This window comes from Otolemur garnettii, unplaced genomic scaffold, assembly GCF_000181295.1.
Source record: "Otolemur garnettii isolate 467f Iridium unplaced genomic scaffold, OtoGar3 scaffold00004, whole genome shotgun sequence".
NCBI classification, from domain to species: Eukaryota; Metazoa; Chordata; class Mammalia; order Primates; family Galagidae; genus Otolemur; species Otolemur garnettii.
The window spans coordinates 22641888-22656216 of NW_003852399.1; the positions used below are offsets into that span (position 1 = coordinate 22641888).

The 14329-nt window shown below is 38.1% G+C and overlaps 1 protein-coding gene across 2 annotated transcripts in view; it reads left to right on the forward strand.

Moving 5' to 3' along the window:
- LRP12 (LDL receptor related protein 12) overlaps positions 1-14329 on the forward strand; it is a 74249-nt gene continuing 59920 nt past the window's right edge. For both annotated transcript variants that reach the window (XM_003782417.2, XM_003782418.2), the window contains exon 1: positions 1-94. In XM_003782417.2, coding sequence (XP_003782465.1) covers positions 16-94 — 79 coding nt within the window. In that variant the 5' untranslated portion in view covers positions 1-15. The remainder of the gene's footprint in view (positions 95-14329) is intronic.

Consider the following 14329-nt stretch of genomic DNA (forward strand, 5'->3'; position numbering starts at 1 on the left):
CCATCTGCCGTGGTTATGGCCCGTCGCTGGAGCACAAAAGAGTCTCCGCGGTGGAGGTCTGCGTTCCTCTTGCTTTTCCTCGCTGAGGTGTACGGTAAGTGTCCGCGTCCTCGCGCCCCGCTGACTGAACAAAACTGGGGCGACCCGAGGCCTCCAGGACAGGGGTTCCCCTGGAGACCCGGCGGGGGGGGACCCTGGCGGCTGGCGGGACAAAGACCTGACTAGGGGTGGATGCCGCAGAAGTGCTGTCCCTCCTCGGAGATGCTGTCATCTATTCGTCCACCTCTGGACCCCCGGGTACTGGAGAGCCCCTGATGGAGCGAGGGGTTGGCGGGCGGACTTCCCCAGCTGGGCTCCAGGGCCCCAGAGGCCGGCTTCTCGACGACTTGTAGCCCCTGGTACAATCCACACACACAAAGATGTATGGCTGTGTGAGAAAGAAGGGGAGGTCGCCTCCGCCGCTGCCGGGACGGTCCTGCCACCCCCTACCCTTTGGGGTTAGGAAGTTCTCGCCCCAGTGAAATTCCCACGCCACGAGTCCCTCCCCTACCCGACTCCGTGAGAAAGCACCCGCTCCTTTCCCCCACCCCTCCACCTCGGGGCCGGCTGTGTTGATTCCGGGCGGGTAGGGTCCTGTTGGGTCCCCGGAGCAGCACGCGGGAGGAGGCCAGAAAATAGTTTCCAGCCCCACCTCAGTCTCTCCCTCTTAGTGTCTGCCCTGACTCCTACTTCAGTTGTCATTTCCCGCATCGTCGTCAGCTGGGGTTGTCACTGTTGCTTCATTCGATCCCGTGGAGCAGGTTAGAAATAACTCGTTTCACGTAAAAAGAAGGCTGAAGACAACGTATGAGGGTTAAGCTTTATATTGCGTTGGGGTCAGAACAAGAACTAAATGGAATTAGTTGGAAAGAACAGTTATCTCTTGAGAGAATTGAGTTCCTTTTCTGACTTTACTGTTCTTAGTTCATCAGTTAGACACATTGAATAGATATTTCAGAGAACGCAGTTAACCTTTCCTTTTTGGAGTATTGCTTTGATTTCTCTGGGAGAAAATAATTAGAAGTTATCATTCTTCAGTAAATTTTACTTATAAAAAGTCTAAGTCATTTGCTACAAACACTGATTCAACTAGTATAACGGTGGTGGTGGTGGCAGAGTTCAGTCAACATGTAATTCATCAGCAAGTATTATCTCTTTTAAAAGCGTTTATCTGTGAGATTGAACGTGGTGGTAGTTTTTAAAACCTGACAAATGTCACTAAATGAAGAATTAAGTGAACTTACAGTGGCATTTACCGACAACCAAGAAATAGTAGTGTTTTATGTAATTCAGGATGTGTTACTCCCTTACCTGATTAGTGTATTATCATTTTTGTTTGTTTAGGGGGGGAAAAGTGGTTTGGTCCGTTCTTGATGTGGTACTTGGCAATGGTGTGCTTGTTTGCAACTGTAAAACCCAGCACATGACTTTTGATTGTTAGTTGCATCAAGTGGCTGTGATCCCTGCTTGCCTGATGACTTGTGGGTTTGGGTCTACGCGAGAGATCAATAAGCTATTATGTTGTTTCTTCTAGCCTGAAGGAGGGTATAATTCTACTCTAGGTTTTGTGTAATGGCCCAGAAAAGAAAAGAAAGTGAGAAGCATCTCTAATTTGGGTGACTAGGATTGTCCACCTTTGTCCTCTAATCAGAATTGAATATCTGTGATGTCTGATCAAAGTAGATAAATAAATGGGCTCTTCTTTCATTAAAACCTATGTCATTAGTGTTGGATCTAAAAGTCTTTTTGCCTCTAAGGATAAAAGGTTGTGAACCCTGTAATTTGCCTTGGTACATTCTTTTGTACTTGTACACAGAGTGGCTTTCTGGTAGGTGCTTAGGAAACGTTTATCTTTTTGGAATTTGTGTTCATTGAGGAATTGTTAGTAAGCAAAGATTGGAACTCCTTTTTTGATCACTGTGGCCCCATATTATAAAACTAGCAGGTGATTATGCCGTAGGTTGATGTCTCAAGTCACAGCAAGTTTCAAAGTATAAGAAAAAGAAGGCAGTGAGCCAGGCAGAACCTTAAACTACGTTAGTAGAGATTAAAGAAACTCTTTATCTTGTAACTGGGGAAATCCTCTTTACAGATGCATTTTTTGGTGCTATTCTGCCTTTCTAATCATATGTGGGTTTATATTAGTGAAAAAAAGCTATAACAATAGTATAGAGGAATGTCGTTCTCTAACAGTAGTGGAATTTGGGTAACATACGTATGTGGTAGTTGTAATGTGTAGTGGATCAATCCTGAGAAATGGCTATCACCTTGAGCTTCTTGGAACAGATACTAGCTGTGATTTATGAAACTTGTGCACTTCACAGTCAAATAGTATTTTTTTTTAATGTCTTCAAAAATAATCAGAAAGCTCTGTGAAAGGAGCTGAATATTCAGAATCACTCTTAACATAGAGAAGCAGATTGGTCAGTATTTAGAGAATTCCAATACTAATTCCTCACAGAGTGACTCTGTCTTACCTATTAACTGTGAAATTAAATGGCTCCAAGGTTTGCTTTGAACCTTTGAAACATTTGGTACACCTTTTTTTTAAAAAAAAATCTTTATTTTGGTGTTTGTACTCTTCACATGACTATTTTAGTGGACTGTGATATGACTGGTATAGTTCCAAGTTACTTTTCTGAATAACAGAGTCTTATTTGAAATTCTGAAATGTGCTACATAATCCAGTTAATGTTTTCTAGAAGTAACGGTTCGAGGATCACTAATTCTCTTTTAGAGATTGCTATAGCTTAACTGTATTAAATGTGCCTAAGAGTTAGGAGAAAGTAAAGATTGCCCTCTGCCTTCTTTGGAAGTTTGAAGGGGTGAGAACATTAGTGGTAGTGAGCACAAACTTTGCTAACCCTAGGCCTACTGTGAAGAGGAGAAGCATTTAGGAATGTCTGACTTTATGGATGTTTTCAAAACCTTTGTCTCCTAGTTAATACAAGTTGTTAGTTTTGCTCACCTCCCAGACCACAATTTAGTAATTCTGATAGTTTGTTGCTTTATCTCTTCCACTTCCGTTTGTCTTCCAGGTCAGTGTTTTTTTGTTGTTTTCTTTTCTCTCAATCTCACCCTTAAAATGCACATTGCTTTGTTACTGTCTACATGGAGAACAAAGTTCCTGAAATGATAACCCTATCTACCTGTGGTGCACTCACACATTTTCTATTCTATTTATTTTTCTTGCCTCTTATCCTTCTTTTTTTTGTTGTTTGCTGATTTGGAGTCATTAAATTAATTTTGGACCCTGTAATACAGCGGTTCTCAACCTGTGGGTCACGACCCACAGGAACTGTATTAAAAGTTCACAGCATTAGGAAGGTTGAGAACCGCGGCTCTAATAGATTATGGCCCTTAGTTTGAAAATTGTAATGTTGATGAAAGCTTTAAATATAATTTAAAATGTTTGTTGTATTTGTATATCATTTTGTAATAGTCTTGAAGAACTGAAGATGGTTAGTATTTGGTTACTTGCTGCCAGAGTGTTTGGTAGCACTAAGAACTAACTCTTCCTAAACTGTTATGACTGATTTGAGATAAAACTCATTTTAAAACTGGTTTTTAGCTTATTACAGTTAAGAGTCTTTACTGTGCACAGTACTATTCTAGATGTTCTTGCATGTGTCTAACGGATGAATCTTTCTCCATGAATTTTATGGAACACTAAGTGGCTTTATAAATTTCCAGTTTAAAGGTAGACGAGAAGTTTCATATTTAAAACATTGTAGAAGTAACTGGAACATGGAAAAAACCCTCTAAACCAGATACCAACTACTTCTGAAAAAGTCGAGCTTGATTACATAAAATATGTTGAATCAAACTGAGTTAATTCCTTAACACAAACACTTCCTTGAGTTCAAAATCTAAATTATATCCATATCCTTGGGAGAATATAAAAGGTAGGCCGTATATTCTACAAAATTCTAGGTGGTTATCAGTCAGAAAGTATTAAATGATGACTTTTAAAATAATAGCTATATTCTAGAAAAAGTATGAAGGAGATTTGAATAATGTATGGTAAATGATTTAGAAGATTCCTAGAAAGTAAAATCTCATATGAAGAACATAAAATGGATGTTAGGCTGAAAAAGTAGGCTGAGCAGAAGTTAAAGAAAATGTTAAGATTTCTTAAGATTTACATTTGTGGTTAGACAATTTAAAGGTTATTAAAAAAAATAAGGCAAGAAGGAGCCCTTTTGTGTTTCTGATCTGTTAATTTTTGTTTTTGTTTTTGTTTTTGTATTTTACTGGTGATATTACAATTCAAAGAATGAAGGTTAAGCAAAAAATATATTAAATATAGATGAGATTTATACAGATCTAAGTACATAGAAAATGTTTTGCTTTTAGAATTGTAGAATGAGTATTAATCCTATTCTTGCTTTAGAGTCCTTATAGGTAAAGGAAGGTTGTTCTAAATTTAGGAATTAGAACTGAATTGCTGATCTCTAATTTCTAAGGTTACCTTCCTTTCTGTTTGCCCTTTTCTATCTGCTCTCTCCTTTTTGAGAGAGGTGGGCAGTAGATGTGCACTACTCATTCCCATTTTCCAAAATTTAGGATTAGATTCTGCAAATATAAGTTACCTATGTATTTGTTCAGTTGCATATCATCAATGTCTCTTCTTTTTAAGTAGATTCAAATAAGATAATTTCATTCTATACTGACTTAGGGAATTCTCACTGACTAAGCTATAGAAAGGAAGGAAGGAAACTAAGATTTATTAAATAAATTTATAGCATTTATTTGATCTTCATTATTCTTTAGTAGGTCCAATTTAGTCCTATAAAATATTTATTCTTTTTTTTTTTAACGAAAGAGAAAATTAAAGCTCAGAGATGTTGTAACTTAACAAACCACTAGGGAATAGCACAGTCATGATTACAAGCTAATCCTGTTTTTTCACTTATTATTTCATTAGCAAAGATTTGTTGAGTACTTGTTACTCTGTCACTGTTAGATACAACTTTATGGACAGTTTCTGCCCTTCTGAAGCTTAAAGTCTAGTGAATAAATTGTGATAAGTGCTCTAACAAAACAAACAAGAGGGAGAGATAGTTAATAATTAGGGGGACACTTCTTTGAGGAGGGACATTTTATAAGACCTCATGGGTAAATAATTGTGTTAAAGCTGGGAACAGCGGCTCGGCGCCTGTGGCTCAAGCAGCTAAGGCGCCAGCCACATACAACTAAGGTGGTGGGTTCGAATCCCCAGCCCGGGCCTGCCAAACAACAATGATGGCTGCAACCAAAAAAAATGGCCAGGGGTTGTGGCGGACACTTGTAGTCCCAGCTACTTGGGAGGCTGAGGCAGGAGACTCGCTTGAGCCCAGGAGTTGTAGGTTGCTGTGAGCTGTGATGCCATGGCACTCTACCCAGGGGGACAGCTTGAGGCTCCGTCTCAAAAAAAAAAAAAAAAAAAAGCTGGGAACAGCAACACATGAAAGGCCTAGAATCGGGAAAGAGATGATACGAAATATTGATAGCTGGTGTGTTGCGGATAGATAAATGAATCTGTGAAATCAGCATAGTGGTCATAGGGGAGGGCAACAAGGTGAGGTTAAAGTGATATATAGGAATTCAAGGCTTTAGAATTTATGGTTATTTAATACAAAAAGGATATTTTGATGCCTAAAATAGGAAAGGCAAATAATTTCAGTGTAAAGGAAGGCCTTTTAAATTTTAATACATACAACTATATTACAGACTTACTATATTGTCCTTATAGTTCTCATTTCACAAGAGATCAATGAAACTTCTTAATAAAGCAATATTTTGAGAAAAAAAGAATTTATGGTAAACAGTTTGGGTTTTATTGTAAGTGTATCTCTAAGTGATACAGTGTGATTTATGTTTTGAAACCTTTACTTTTACCACTGTGTTGATTATTGTCATGAATTGGTCAAGAGTAGCAATGGGATAATCAGGTGAGATCTAGGGAAGGTTGGACCACCTTAGTAGAAGTGGAAATAGAAGAACACAATCTGGGTATAAGGTGGAGGGCAAAAAAGGTGTACTTCCTCTCGTCATAGGTAGGCAAGAGGAAAATAATGGTGTTTAGGTCTATAGGTATTGGGATAAAAAGGAGATGAAATCTGATTGTTCCTATTTTCTCAAAGTAATATGACATGAGATCATCAGTGAAGAGGAGGAATTAGTTGAGAGTGATTTCTTTTCCCTCAATTTCAGTAATTTGGACCCTTAGAAAGTTAATTTTCTGTTACTTAGTCTAGAGTAGAGTAGGGTCAGGACACACAGTGCAAGAAGGGATAATGTGGTGAATAGTTGTATAACATGACAAGAGTGGACAAGAACTTATAAAGAGAGAAAAGAAGATCAATTCCAAGGACAGTCATTTTGTCATTGAAATAAGAATAGAACATAACTTTCAACAGTTTTGAGAATATTTTAGGCAAGAAACAAAGGGTAGACAAAAGCTAGACTTCAAATACCTATTTCCCCAAGTTAAGTGATCAATAGAGATTGCTTTGTCTTTGGATGAGTCAAGAATAGATTGAAAGATTAGTGAATTTTAGAACATATTGGGAAAAATTGAGCTTTTACCCCTTTTCTCAATTGTGTAGCTTTTTTACAGAAATAACTCCAGCAGATTACAAAACTTCAAAGTAAAACTACCAGAATAATTCTCTGTAGTTTTCCTCTTAAATATTTTATAACTCTCTGTCCTGCTAGTATCAGTTTGGCAAAAATGTGAAATTGTTTTATGCTCATGTTCTTATCACTGAATGATACTATCTTGATACCTACCTTACATTTCAGTTTATAGTGAAATCAAAATGATGATAATCTTTTACTAGAATAGAGAAGGGTCAGAACACACAGTGCAAGAAGGGATAATGTGGTGAATAGTTGTATAACATGACAAGAACAGACAGGAACTTGTAAAGAGAGAAAAGAAGATCAGTGTTAAGTGGAGGATTAAGTGGAGCACAGTAAGGTGTCAGTAGTTGAAATTTAACTTTTCAAATATAAATATCTTAATTTTATTATTAAAGTATCTTTTAGATTTTATGTATGTTGGAGAAAATATAAAATTAACCTTTGTATTTGGTGTATTCTGAGATAGAATTTAGTTTCTTGAAATTATAATTGCTTGTTCTCATCACACTAAAACCTTTCACTAGTAGAATGTGGAACACTTTTACTAAATGCTGTGATCAATCCCCAAAATAACTCTGTATGAGATGGGTATTATTAGAAGAGACTGAAGCTTGAGAGTAGTAATCTTGCCTAAGGTTCCTGCCTCTCTACTGCTATTCTTTTCAAGGAGAAGCCCATTATTTTTTCTCCACATCTGTGTAACAGCCCCCACCTTATCTTGACTCTGGTTTTGTCCCTATTCAATCACATATGTATAGCAGCAGCCACAGTAACGTTTCCAAAGTACAGATTTGATATTCTTATTTCTCTTCAGAGTGAATAAATCTCACTTTTTACTAAAGTACAGATCTGATTGTGTAACTTTCTTGTGTAAAATCCAACTGTAGTTCCATATTCTTACAAATACAAATGTAACTAGCTGGAGCCTTCACAAACTATTTTTTACGTTTCTGCCTTGTCTCTTGTCATTTCCCTTCACTGCTGCCCTTTCTTTCCCCTATAGCTTATTTCAGCCATACCGAACGCTTTTTTGTGTGTGTCTCCCGGCTTATTTATGAATGCCATAGTTTAATATTAGGAATCACGTAAATGTAAAATTATTCCAGTGCACACTGTTCCCTCTGCCCAACTTTGTCTTTCTTCCTCCACTGCTGTCTTCATACGGCTAACTCTTGCTTGACCTTTGGCTTTCCTTTCAGTGGTTCTCAACCTTTCTAATGCCAGGCCCTTTAATACAGTTCCTGTGGGTTGCCACCCATAGGTTGAGAACTGCTGCTTTAGATGCTGCCTCCTTAAGGGAGTCTTTCCTGGTTTCTTAAAACTAGGTGCCCCTTGCTTGGTGCCTGTAACTCACTGGCCACATACACCAGGGCTGGCAGGTTCCAACCCGGCTGAGGCCTGCCAAACAACAATGACAACTACAACAAAAAAAATAGCTGGGTGTCATGGCCAGCTCCTGTCGTCTCAGCTATTTAGCAGACTGAGGCAAGAGAATTGCTTAAGCCCAAGAGTTTGAGATTGCTGTGAGCTGTGACATCACGGCACTTTATTGAGGGGGACATAGTGCGATTCTGTCTCAAAAGAGAAAGAAAAAAAGAAGAAACAAGTGAAATTATATTTAATCCAATATATCTGAAAAAATATTCCAACATGTAATCACTAGAACATAATTTTTAATGAGATGTTTTGTTTTATGTTTGTCATACTAGCTCTTCTAAATCCAGTATAAATTTTATACTAAGCCCATCTCAGTTTCATCACATGTCAAACCACATTTCAAATTTTCAGCAGCCACTTTGGGAAACAGTGTCTATTAAAGTTGAAACATGCTCTGTGGCCCAGCAGTTCTAGTCCTAGATATGAGCTAAGCAGAGGTGGCTACATATTATATACCAAAAGATATGTACAAGAATATTCATAGCATCTTTATTTGTTATAGTCCCAGACTAGAAACAATCCATATTTCCACCAGTCATAGAAGAGATGAATGAATTATGATAAGTTCACATAAGGGAATTCTATTCAGCAGCAGTTCTCAAACTTTTTAATATCCGACTACATTAATTGAGGAATTCAAAGAATGGTTTTTATATAGGAGATACATGTGATTTTAAATAGTATTAGAAATTAAAATTGAGAAATTGTCAAATTTAACATGCATATATAAAATGATAGTAAGAAGCCCACTACATGTTACCATAAATAACCTACATTTAAAATGTGTAAAATGACAAATAATTATATTTTCCAAAACAAAAAATAATTTAGTGAGACAAATGGCATTTTTTTAAACATTTTTGCAAGTTATTATGAGGCCAGAGTTATGTGATTAAAACATACTTAGTCTAATGCCAAATAATACTTGTCGAATAAATGATGTAATTTATCCATAAGTGGAATAATTATATTTATATGATTCCTAATATTAAACTATGACATTCATAAATAAGCCATACCAAGTTGCTAATGATATTTTAATCTGCTGGAATACATTTACGACTAGTTTTTGGATTTTGCATTTGTGTTTATGAGATCAGTCAATCTTTCTTTCTCTCCTACAACCTAATGTCCCCTCTCTGGATGGTTTTCATATCTGTTAGTCCTTTCTTTTAGATGCACTTGTAATCTTGTGTTGCTGTTGACTTCAGTGTTCAGGAACAATATAAAAGGTTTTTAGTGGTCCAGTTAGGATCATTTTGCTTTCTGAGACTAGCAAAAGAGAGATGCTTACTTACGAACTGTAGGTAGTGTGGTCAAACTAAGCAGGATAATAGAAGTGAACCTTTAAAAAATAGATCTCTTCTTAGGAAAGGACCTTAGGGTAAAAGCCAGTTAGTGGAGTTGTTTTGGTCCTATGAGTAGTATAACTCACATCTGAAAGCAGGAGCTGTGGGGAGTAAAATGGAGCTGCTAGATGAAGGTTAAGGTCAAGTCAGGGGGTAGGACTCTTGTTTTCTGTCAGTGGGGTACATCCACTTTGTTGGAGATGACACATTAAGGCCAAACTAGTTTGCTTAAGAAGTATTATAGCAGCTGTAGAGTTAGTCAAAATGCGTCTCCAGTAATGTGTAAAAGCCGTGTGACCTAGCCGTATTACTAATATGATCACTTATACACAAGAGTTTCACCCAGATACAAAGGGTAGGAGATTAAGGGGAATTGCTACTATTGGTGCTGCTAGAGTAGATCACTGTGGTTTAATGGCTATATTAAAAAATACAAGTGAGTATAGAAAAAATTGCATAAATTAAATTTACATTGGATGCAACTCCACATTACTTTTTTTTTTATCACATTACAATAAGGGGATGAGTGTTTGATTTGATTGGTATGTGTAGATGGGTTAGAGATAATTAGAATTAGAACATGTGATTTATTTTTGCTTTTTATAATTTTATTGTTATAACTGTCTAAAAATATAAATGTATTTTGCAATGTATAGTATTCACCTGTGTATAATGCACACCCACATTTTTGGCCCAAACTTTCAGGAAAAGTATCTTTCATTTTAATTATTTAAAGGAGGGCAGCAGTGGCCACACTATGGCACCACCACCTTCTCTTGTGAGAAGCGTGAGGCCCAGATCCAACTACTGTGGAGAAGCTGGGAGTGAGTCTAGGTAGCAGGTGAGAATAGGCCAGACAACCTGAGCACCTGATCTCTCCCACCTGTCCTCTCCAGGCCCGCCCTCAGCCCCACATCCTCTCATTTCCTATTTCCATGTCCATTGGTAGGAATGTGGCCACAGGCCACTCTGCTGAAAACCCTGGATGTTAAAGCTCATGTGAGTGGCCGGGGCTGGCCCTGCCTGCCTGGGCTCCTGGTGGTAGATCCCTGCCTTTTCCAGGCTGCCTCATTTCTCATGCAGCTGGTCCCATTCTGAGGCTCCTGGGACATTGTGCTGAGGAGGAAGCCTTCCCTAATGGTACCCCACTGAAGTTTCTGCATTTACATTTCTGTTTAGTGACTAGACAGTGGTGTCTTTGAGCCATTGAGACCCTGGGCACTAAGAATAATGCCAGCATCTTTCTCCCCAAATTGCAAATACTACAAATTACCAAGGGGACTAGTTAAAATGAGACTCCTGAACTACACCCAAATATACTAAATCAACTCTCCAGGAGAAAGACCTGAGTATCCTTTCTGTTAACAAGCATCTTAAATGATTCTCTCTACTGGCAAAGCTGGGCAACTATACCAATTCAATACCTTGGGGGTTTAGACAAGTCATACACTCTAAATTACAATCTGTGGTCACAGGTACCACTGAGCTTTCATGCTTCATTGCCAGGTACCCTCTGGCAGAAACTTCATAGGAACTGAGGCCCAGGGTCACAACTGTGGCGTACTAGTAGAAGTGGGTCCCAAAACCTAGGTCTCCATACCCCATTTCAGGAATCTTTCTCCTCAGTGCAGTGTCCTCAGAATGGGGCCAGCTGCACAGGAGATGAAGCAGCCCAGAAAGGGCAGCGATCTACCGTCAGCAGCCCAGAATAGGCAGGGCCAGCCCTGGCCCCTTACACCTGCTTCCTGGGAAGTAGGCCCACCAGAGTTCTCAGTGGAAGCCATGGCCACATGCCTACCGACAGAATGAGTGGGAATAGGAAATGAGAGGATATGGGGATGACGGTGGGCTGGGAGGGGACACTTGGGGGATGTTGAGCACTGATGTCATCTGGACCACTCTCATTTGCCACCTGGGCTCACAACCAACTTCTCTACAGCCATTGGCTTCATACTTTGCACCTCTCACAAGAGAAGCAGGTGCCACTTCTGCCTTCCTTTCACCAAGGTCCCAATGCTAACTACCAGTTGCCATCAGTGCTGGGCCCATTTCCCAGATGGTGGTGGTAATGGTGTTTGGCATGATCAATTGGGTGGATTGGAGGCTTCTGAAGCTGTGGTGACTGCCTAGTGATGGAGGGGTGAGATTACTGTATTTCCAGGGTATTATTTTGCATATGGATATTGTTACTGCTTTCTAGAGTTACATTTTTATGGAAAAGCATAAATAAAATAATTTAAAACATTTATATAGATACAGAATTAGTACTACACATTTATAATGCACATCCTTATTTTTCCCTCAGAAATTTGAGCAAAAAAGTATGCATTATACACAGCAACATACAGTATTTGCACAATGTCTTTAAGGAAATAACTTCAATTTTTTTTTAATTTCTTCCTCTTTAACTCAGTTTTGATACTTTATATTAATTTATATTTTCTAGAATGTTATTTCATTTGTATTTTCACATTTGCTTTAAAATGATGAATAATACTCTCTTAAAAATATTAAGTGACCTGAGTGGCACCTGTGGCTGAAAGGAGTAGGGCGCTGGCCCCATATGCTGGAGGTGGCAGGTTCAAACCCAGCCCCAGCCAAAAAAAAATATATATTTTCTACATCTGTGACTATATCCCCATAGTCATTCCTAATACACATTTGTCTGTCCATTTTTCTGTCATTCATTTCTTGAACAGACTTGTCATAGGCTTCTCTATTTTAGGTGTTCTTTTCAGAGAACCAGTTCTTGGTTTTATGATGTGCTGATTTCCTTGCTTTCCATTTTATTAATCTCTTTCAATTTAATTCTTTTGTTTCTTTTGTTGTTTTTCTAGGTTTTAATGTGTTTGCTTAGTTGTTTACATTTAAAATTTTGTATTTCAAATACAATAAAATTGACTCTTTTTCCTTTTGGTGTAAAATTATCTGAATGTTAACACATGCACATTCATGTGGCTACCACCAAAATCAGAATACAGAACAGTTCTGTCACTCCCAAAACTGCCTTTTTGCTATTTGTTACACCCACCCTCACCCCACCCATAATTCTTGATAATCACAGAAGTGTTTATGACCATAGTTTTGTCCTTTTTTTTTTGCAATTTTTGGCGGAGGCCAGGTTTGAACCTGCCACCTCTGGTATGTGGGGCTGGCAGCCTACTCCTTTGAGCCACAGGTGCTACCCCATAGTTTTGTCTTAAGAATGTGATGTAAAATGGAACCATTTGAGGCTGGCTGCTTTTACTCAGCATGATGTCTTTGAGATTCATTCACATTCTTGCATGTATCAGTAGTTTTATTTCTTGCCATTGTATAGATGTACCACAGTTTATCATGTCATCTGTTGAACATTAGAGTTATTTTCAGTTTGGGGCTATTACACATAAAGCTTCTATAAACATTTGTGTGCAAGTTCTTGTGTAGATGTTAAGTTTGTATTTCTTGAGGATAAATACTAGTAATATGCACTTTCTCCAGGATTTGGTATTGTCAATATTTTTATTTTTGTCATTCTCAAAGGCGTGTAATGGTAGATTATTTGATTTAAATTTGCAGTTTTTAATGGTTAATGCTGTTGAACATCTTTTCATATACTTTTTGCCATCTTGTATGAAGCGTTTCAGTCTGTTACCCATTTTTAATTGGATTGGTTTTTTACTGTTAAGTTTTCAGAGTTCTTATACATATATTTTTTTTCTCCAAATCTGTAGCTTTTCTTTACATTGTCTAGACAGTGCCTTTGGCAAAGCAAAAGTTTTTAAATTTGACGGGTTCAGCTATCAGTTCTGTATTTTAGGAATTGTATTTTTGGTGTCATTTCCAAAAATTGTTCACCTAACTCCACATCACAAAAGGTTTTTTTTCCTCTAAAAGTTTTAGAGTTTTATGTTGTACATTTAGATCTAAGATTCATTTTGATTTGTTGTTTTATAAGCTGGGTGGTTGAAAAAAGTCTCCATTTTGCATGAGTAGCCAATTATTGCAATACCAATTTGTTGAAAAGATTTTCCTTTCTCCATTGAGCTGTCTTTGCACCTTTGTCAAAGATCAAGTGGCTGTATTTGTATGAATCTATTTCTGGACTCTATTCTGTTCTGTTCTGTGTGTGTCACTTTGCCATTACCATACTGTCTTGATTACTGTAAATAGTCCTAAAGCTGGGTAATGTAATACCTTCAATCTCTGTCAAAATTGTCTTAATTGCTCTAATTCCTTTTCTCTAATATAAATTTTAAAATCAGTTTGTCATTCTTTATCTATAAAGTATCCTGCTGGGCCAAGCACAGTGGCTCCTATCTGTAATCCTAGCACTCTGGGCGGCTGAGGAAGGTGGATTGCTTAAGCTTGGGAGTTCAAGACCAGCCTGAGCAAGAGAGAGACCCCATTCTCTACTAAAAATAGAAAAACTAGCCAGGCCTGGTGATGGGTGCTATAGGCCTAGCTAATCAGAAGCTGAGTCAAGAGGGTCACTGAAGCCCAGGAATTTGAGGTTGCTGTGAGCTGTGGATGATGCCACCTCACTCTACCCTGGGTGACAGAGTAAGACTCTGCCTCAAACAATAAAATGAAATAAAATATCCTGCTGGGATTCTGATTGGCATTATGTTAAATTTATGGATCACTTTGGGAAGAATTGGTATCTTTACTATGTTGAGTTTTCTAATTCATGAATACAGGGTTTCTCCATTTATTTGGGCCATTTATTTCTTTTGTTAGTGTTTTTAATTTTCTTTTTTTTTTTTTTGAGACAGAGCCTCAAGTTGTCCCCCTGGGTAGAGTGCTGTGGCATCATAGCTCACAGCAACCTCCAACTTTTTCTTGAGACAGAGTCTCACTATATCACCCTGAGAAGAGTGCTATGGCATCACAGCTCA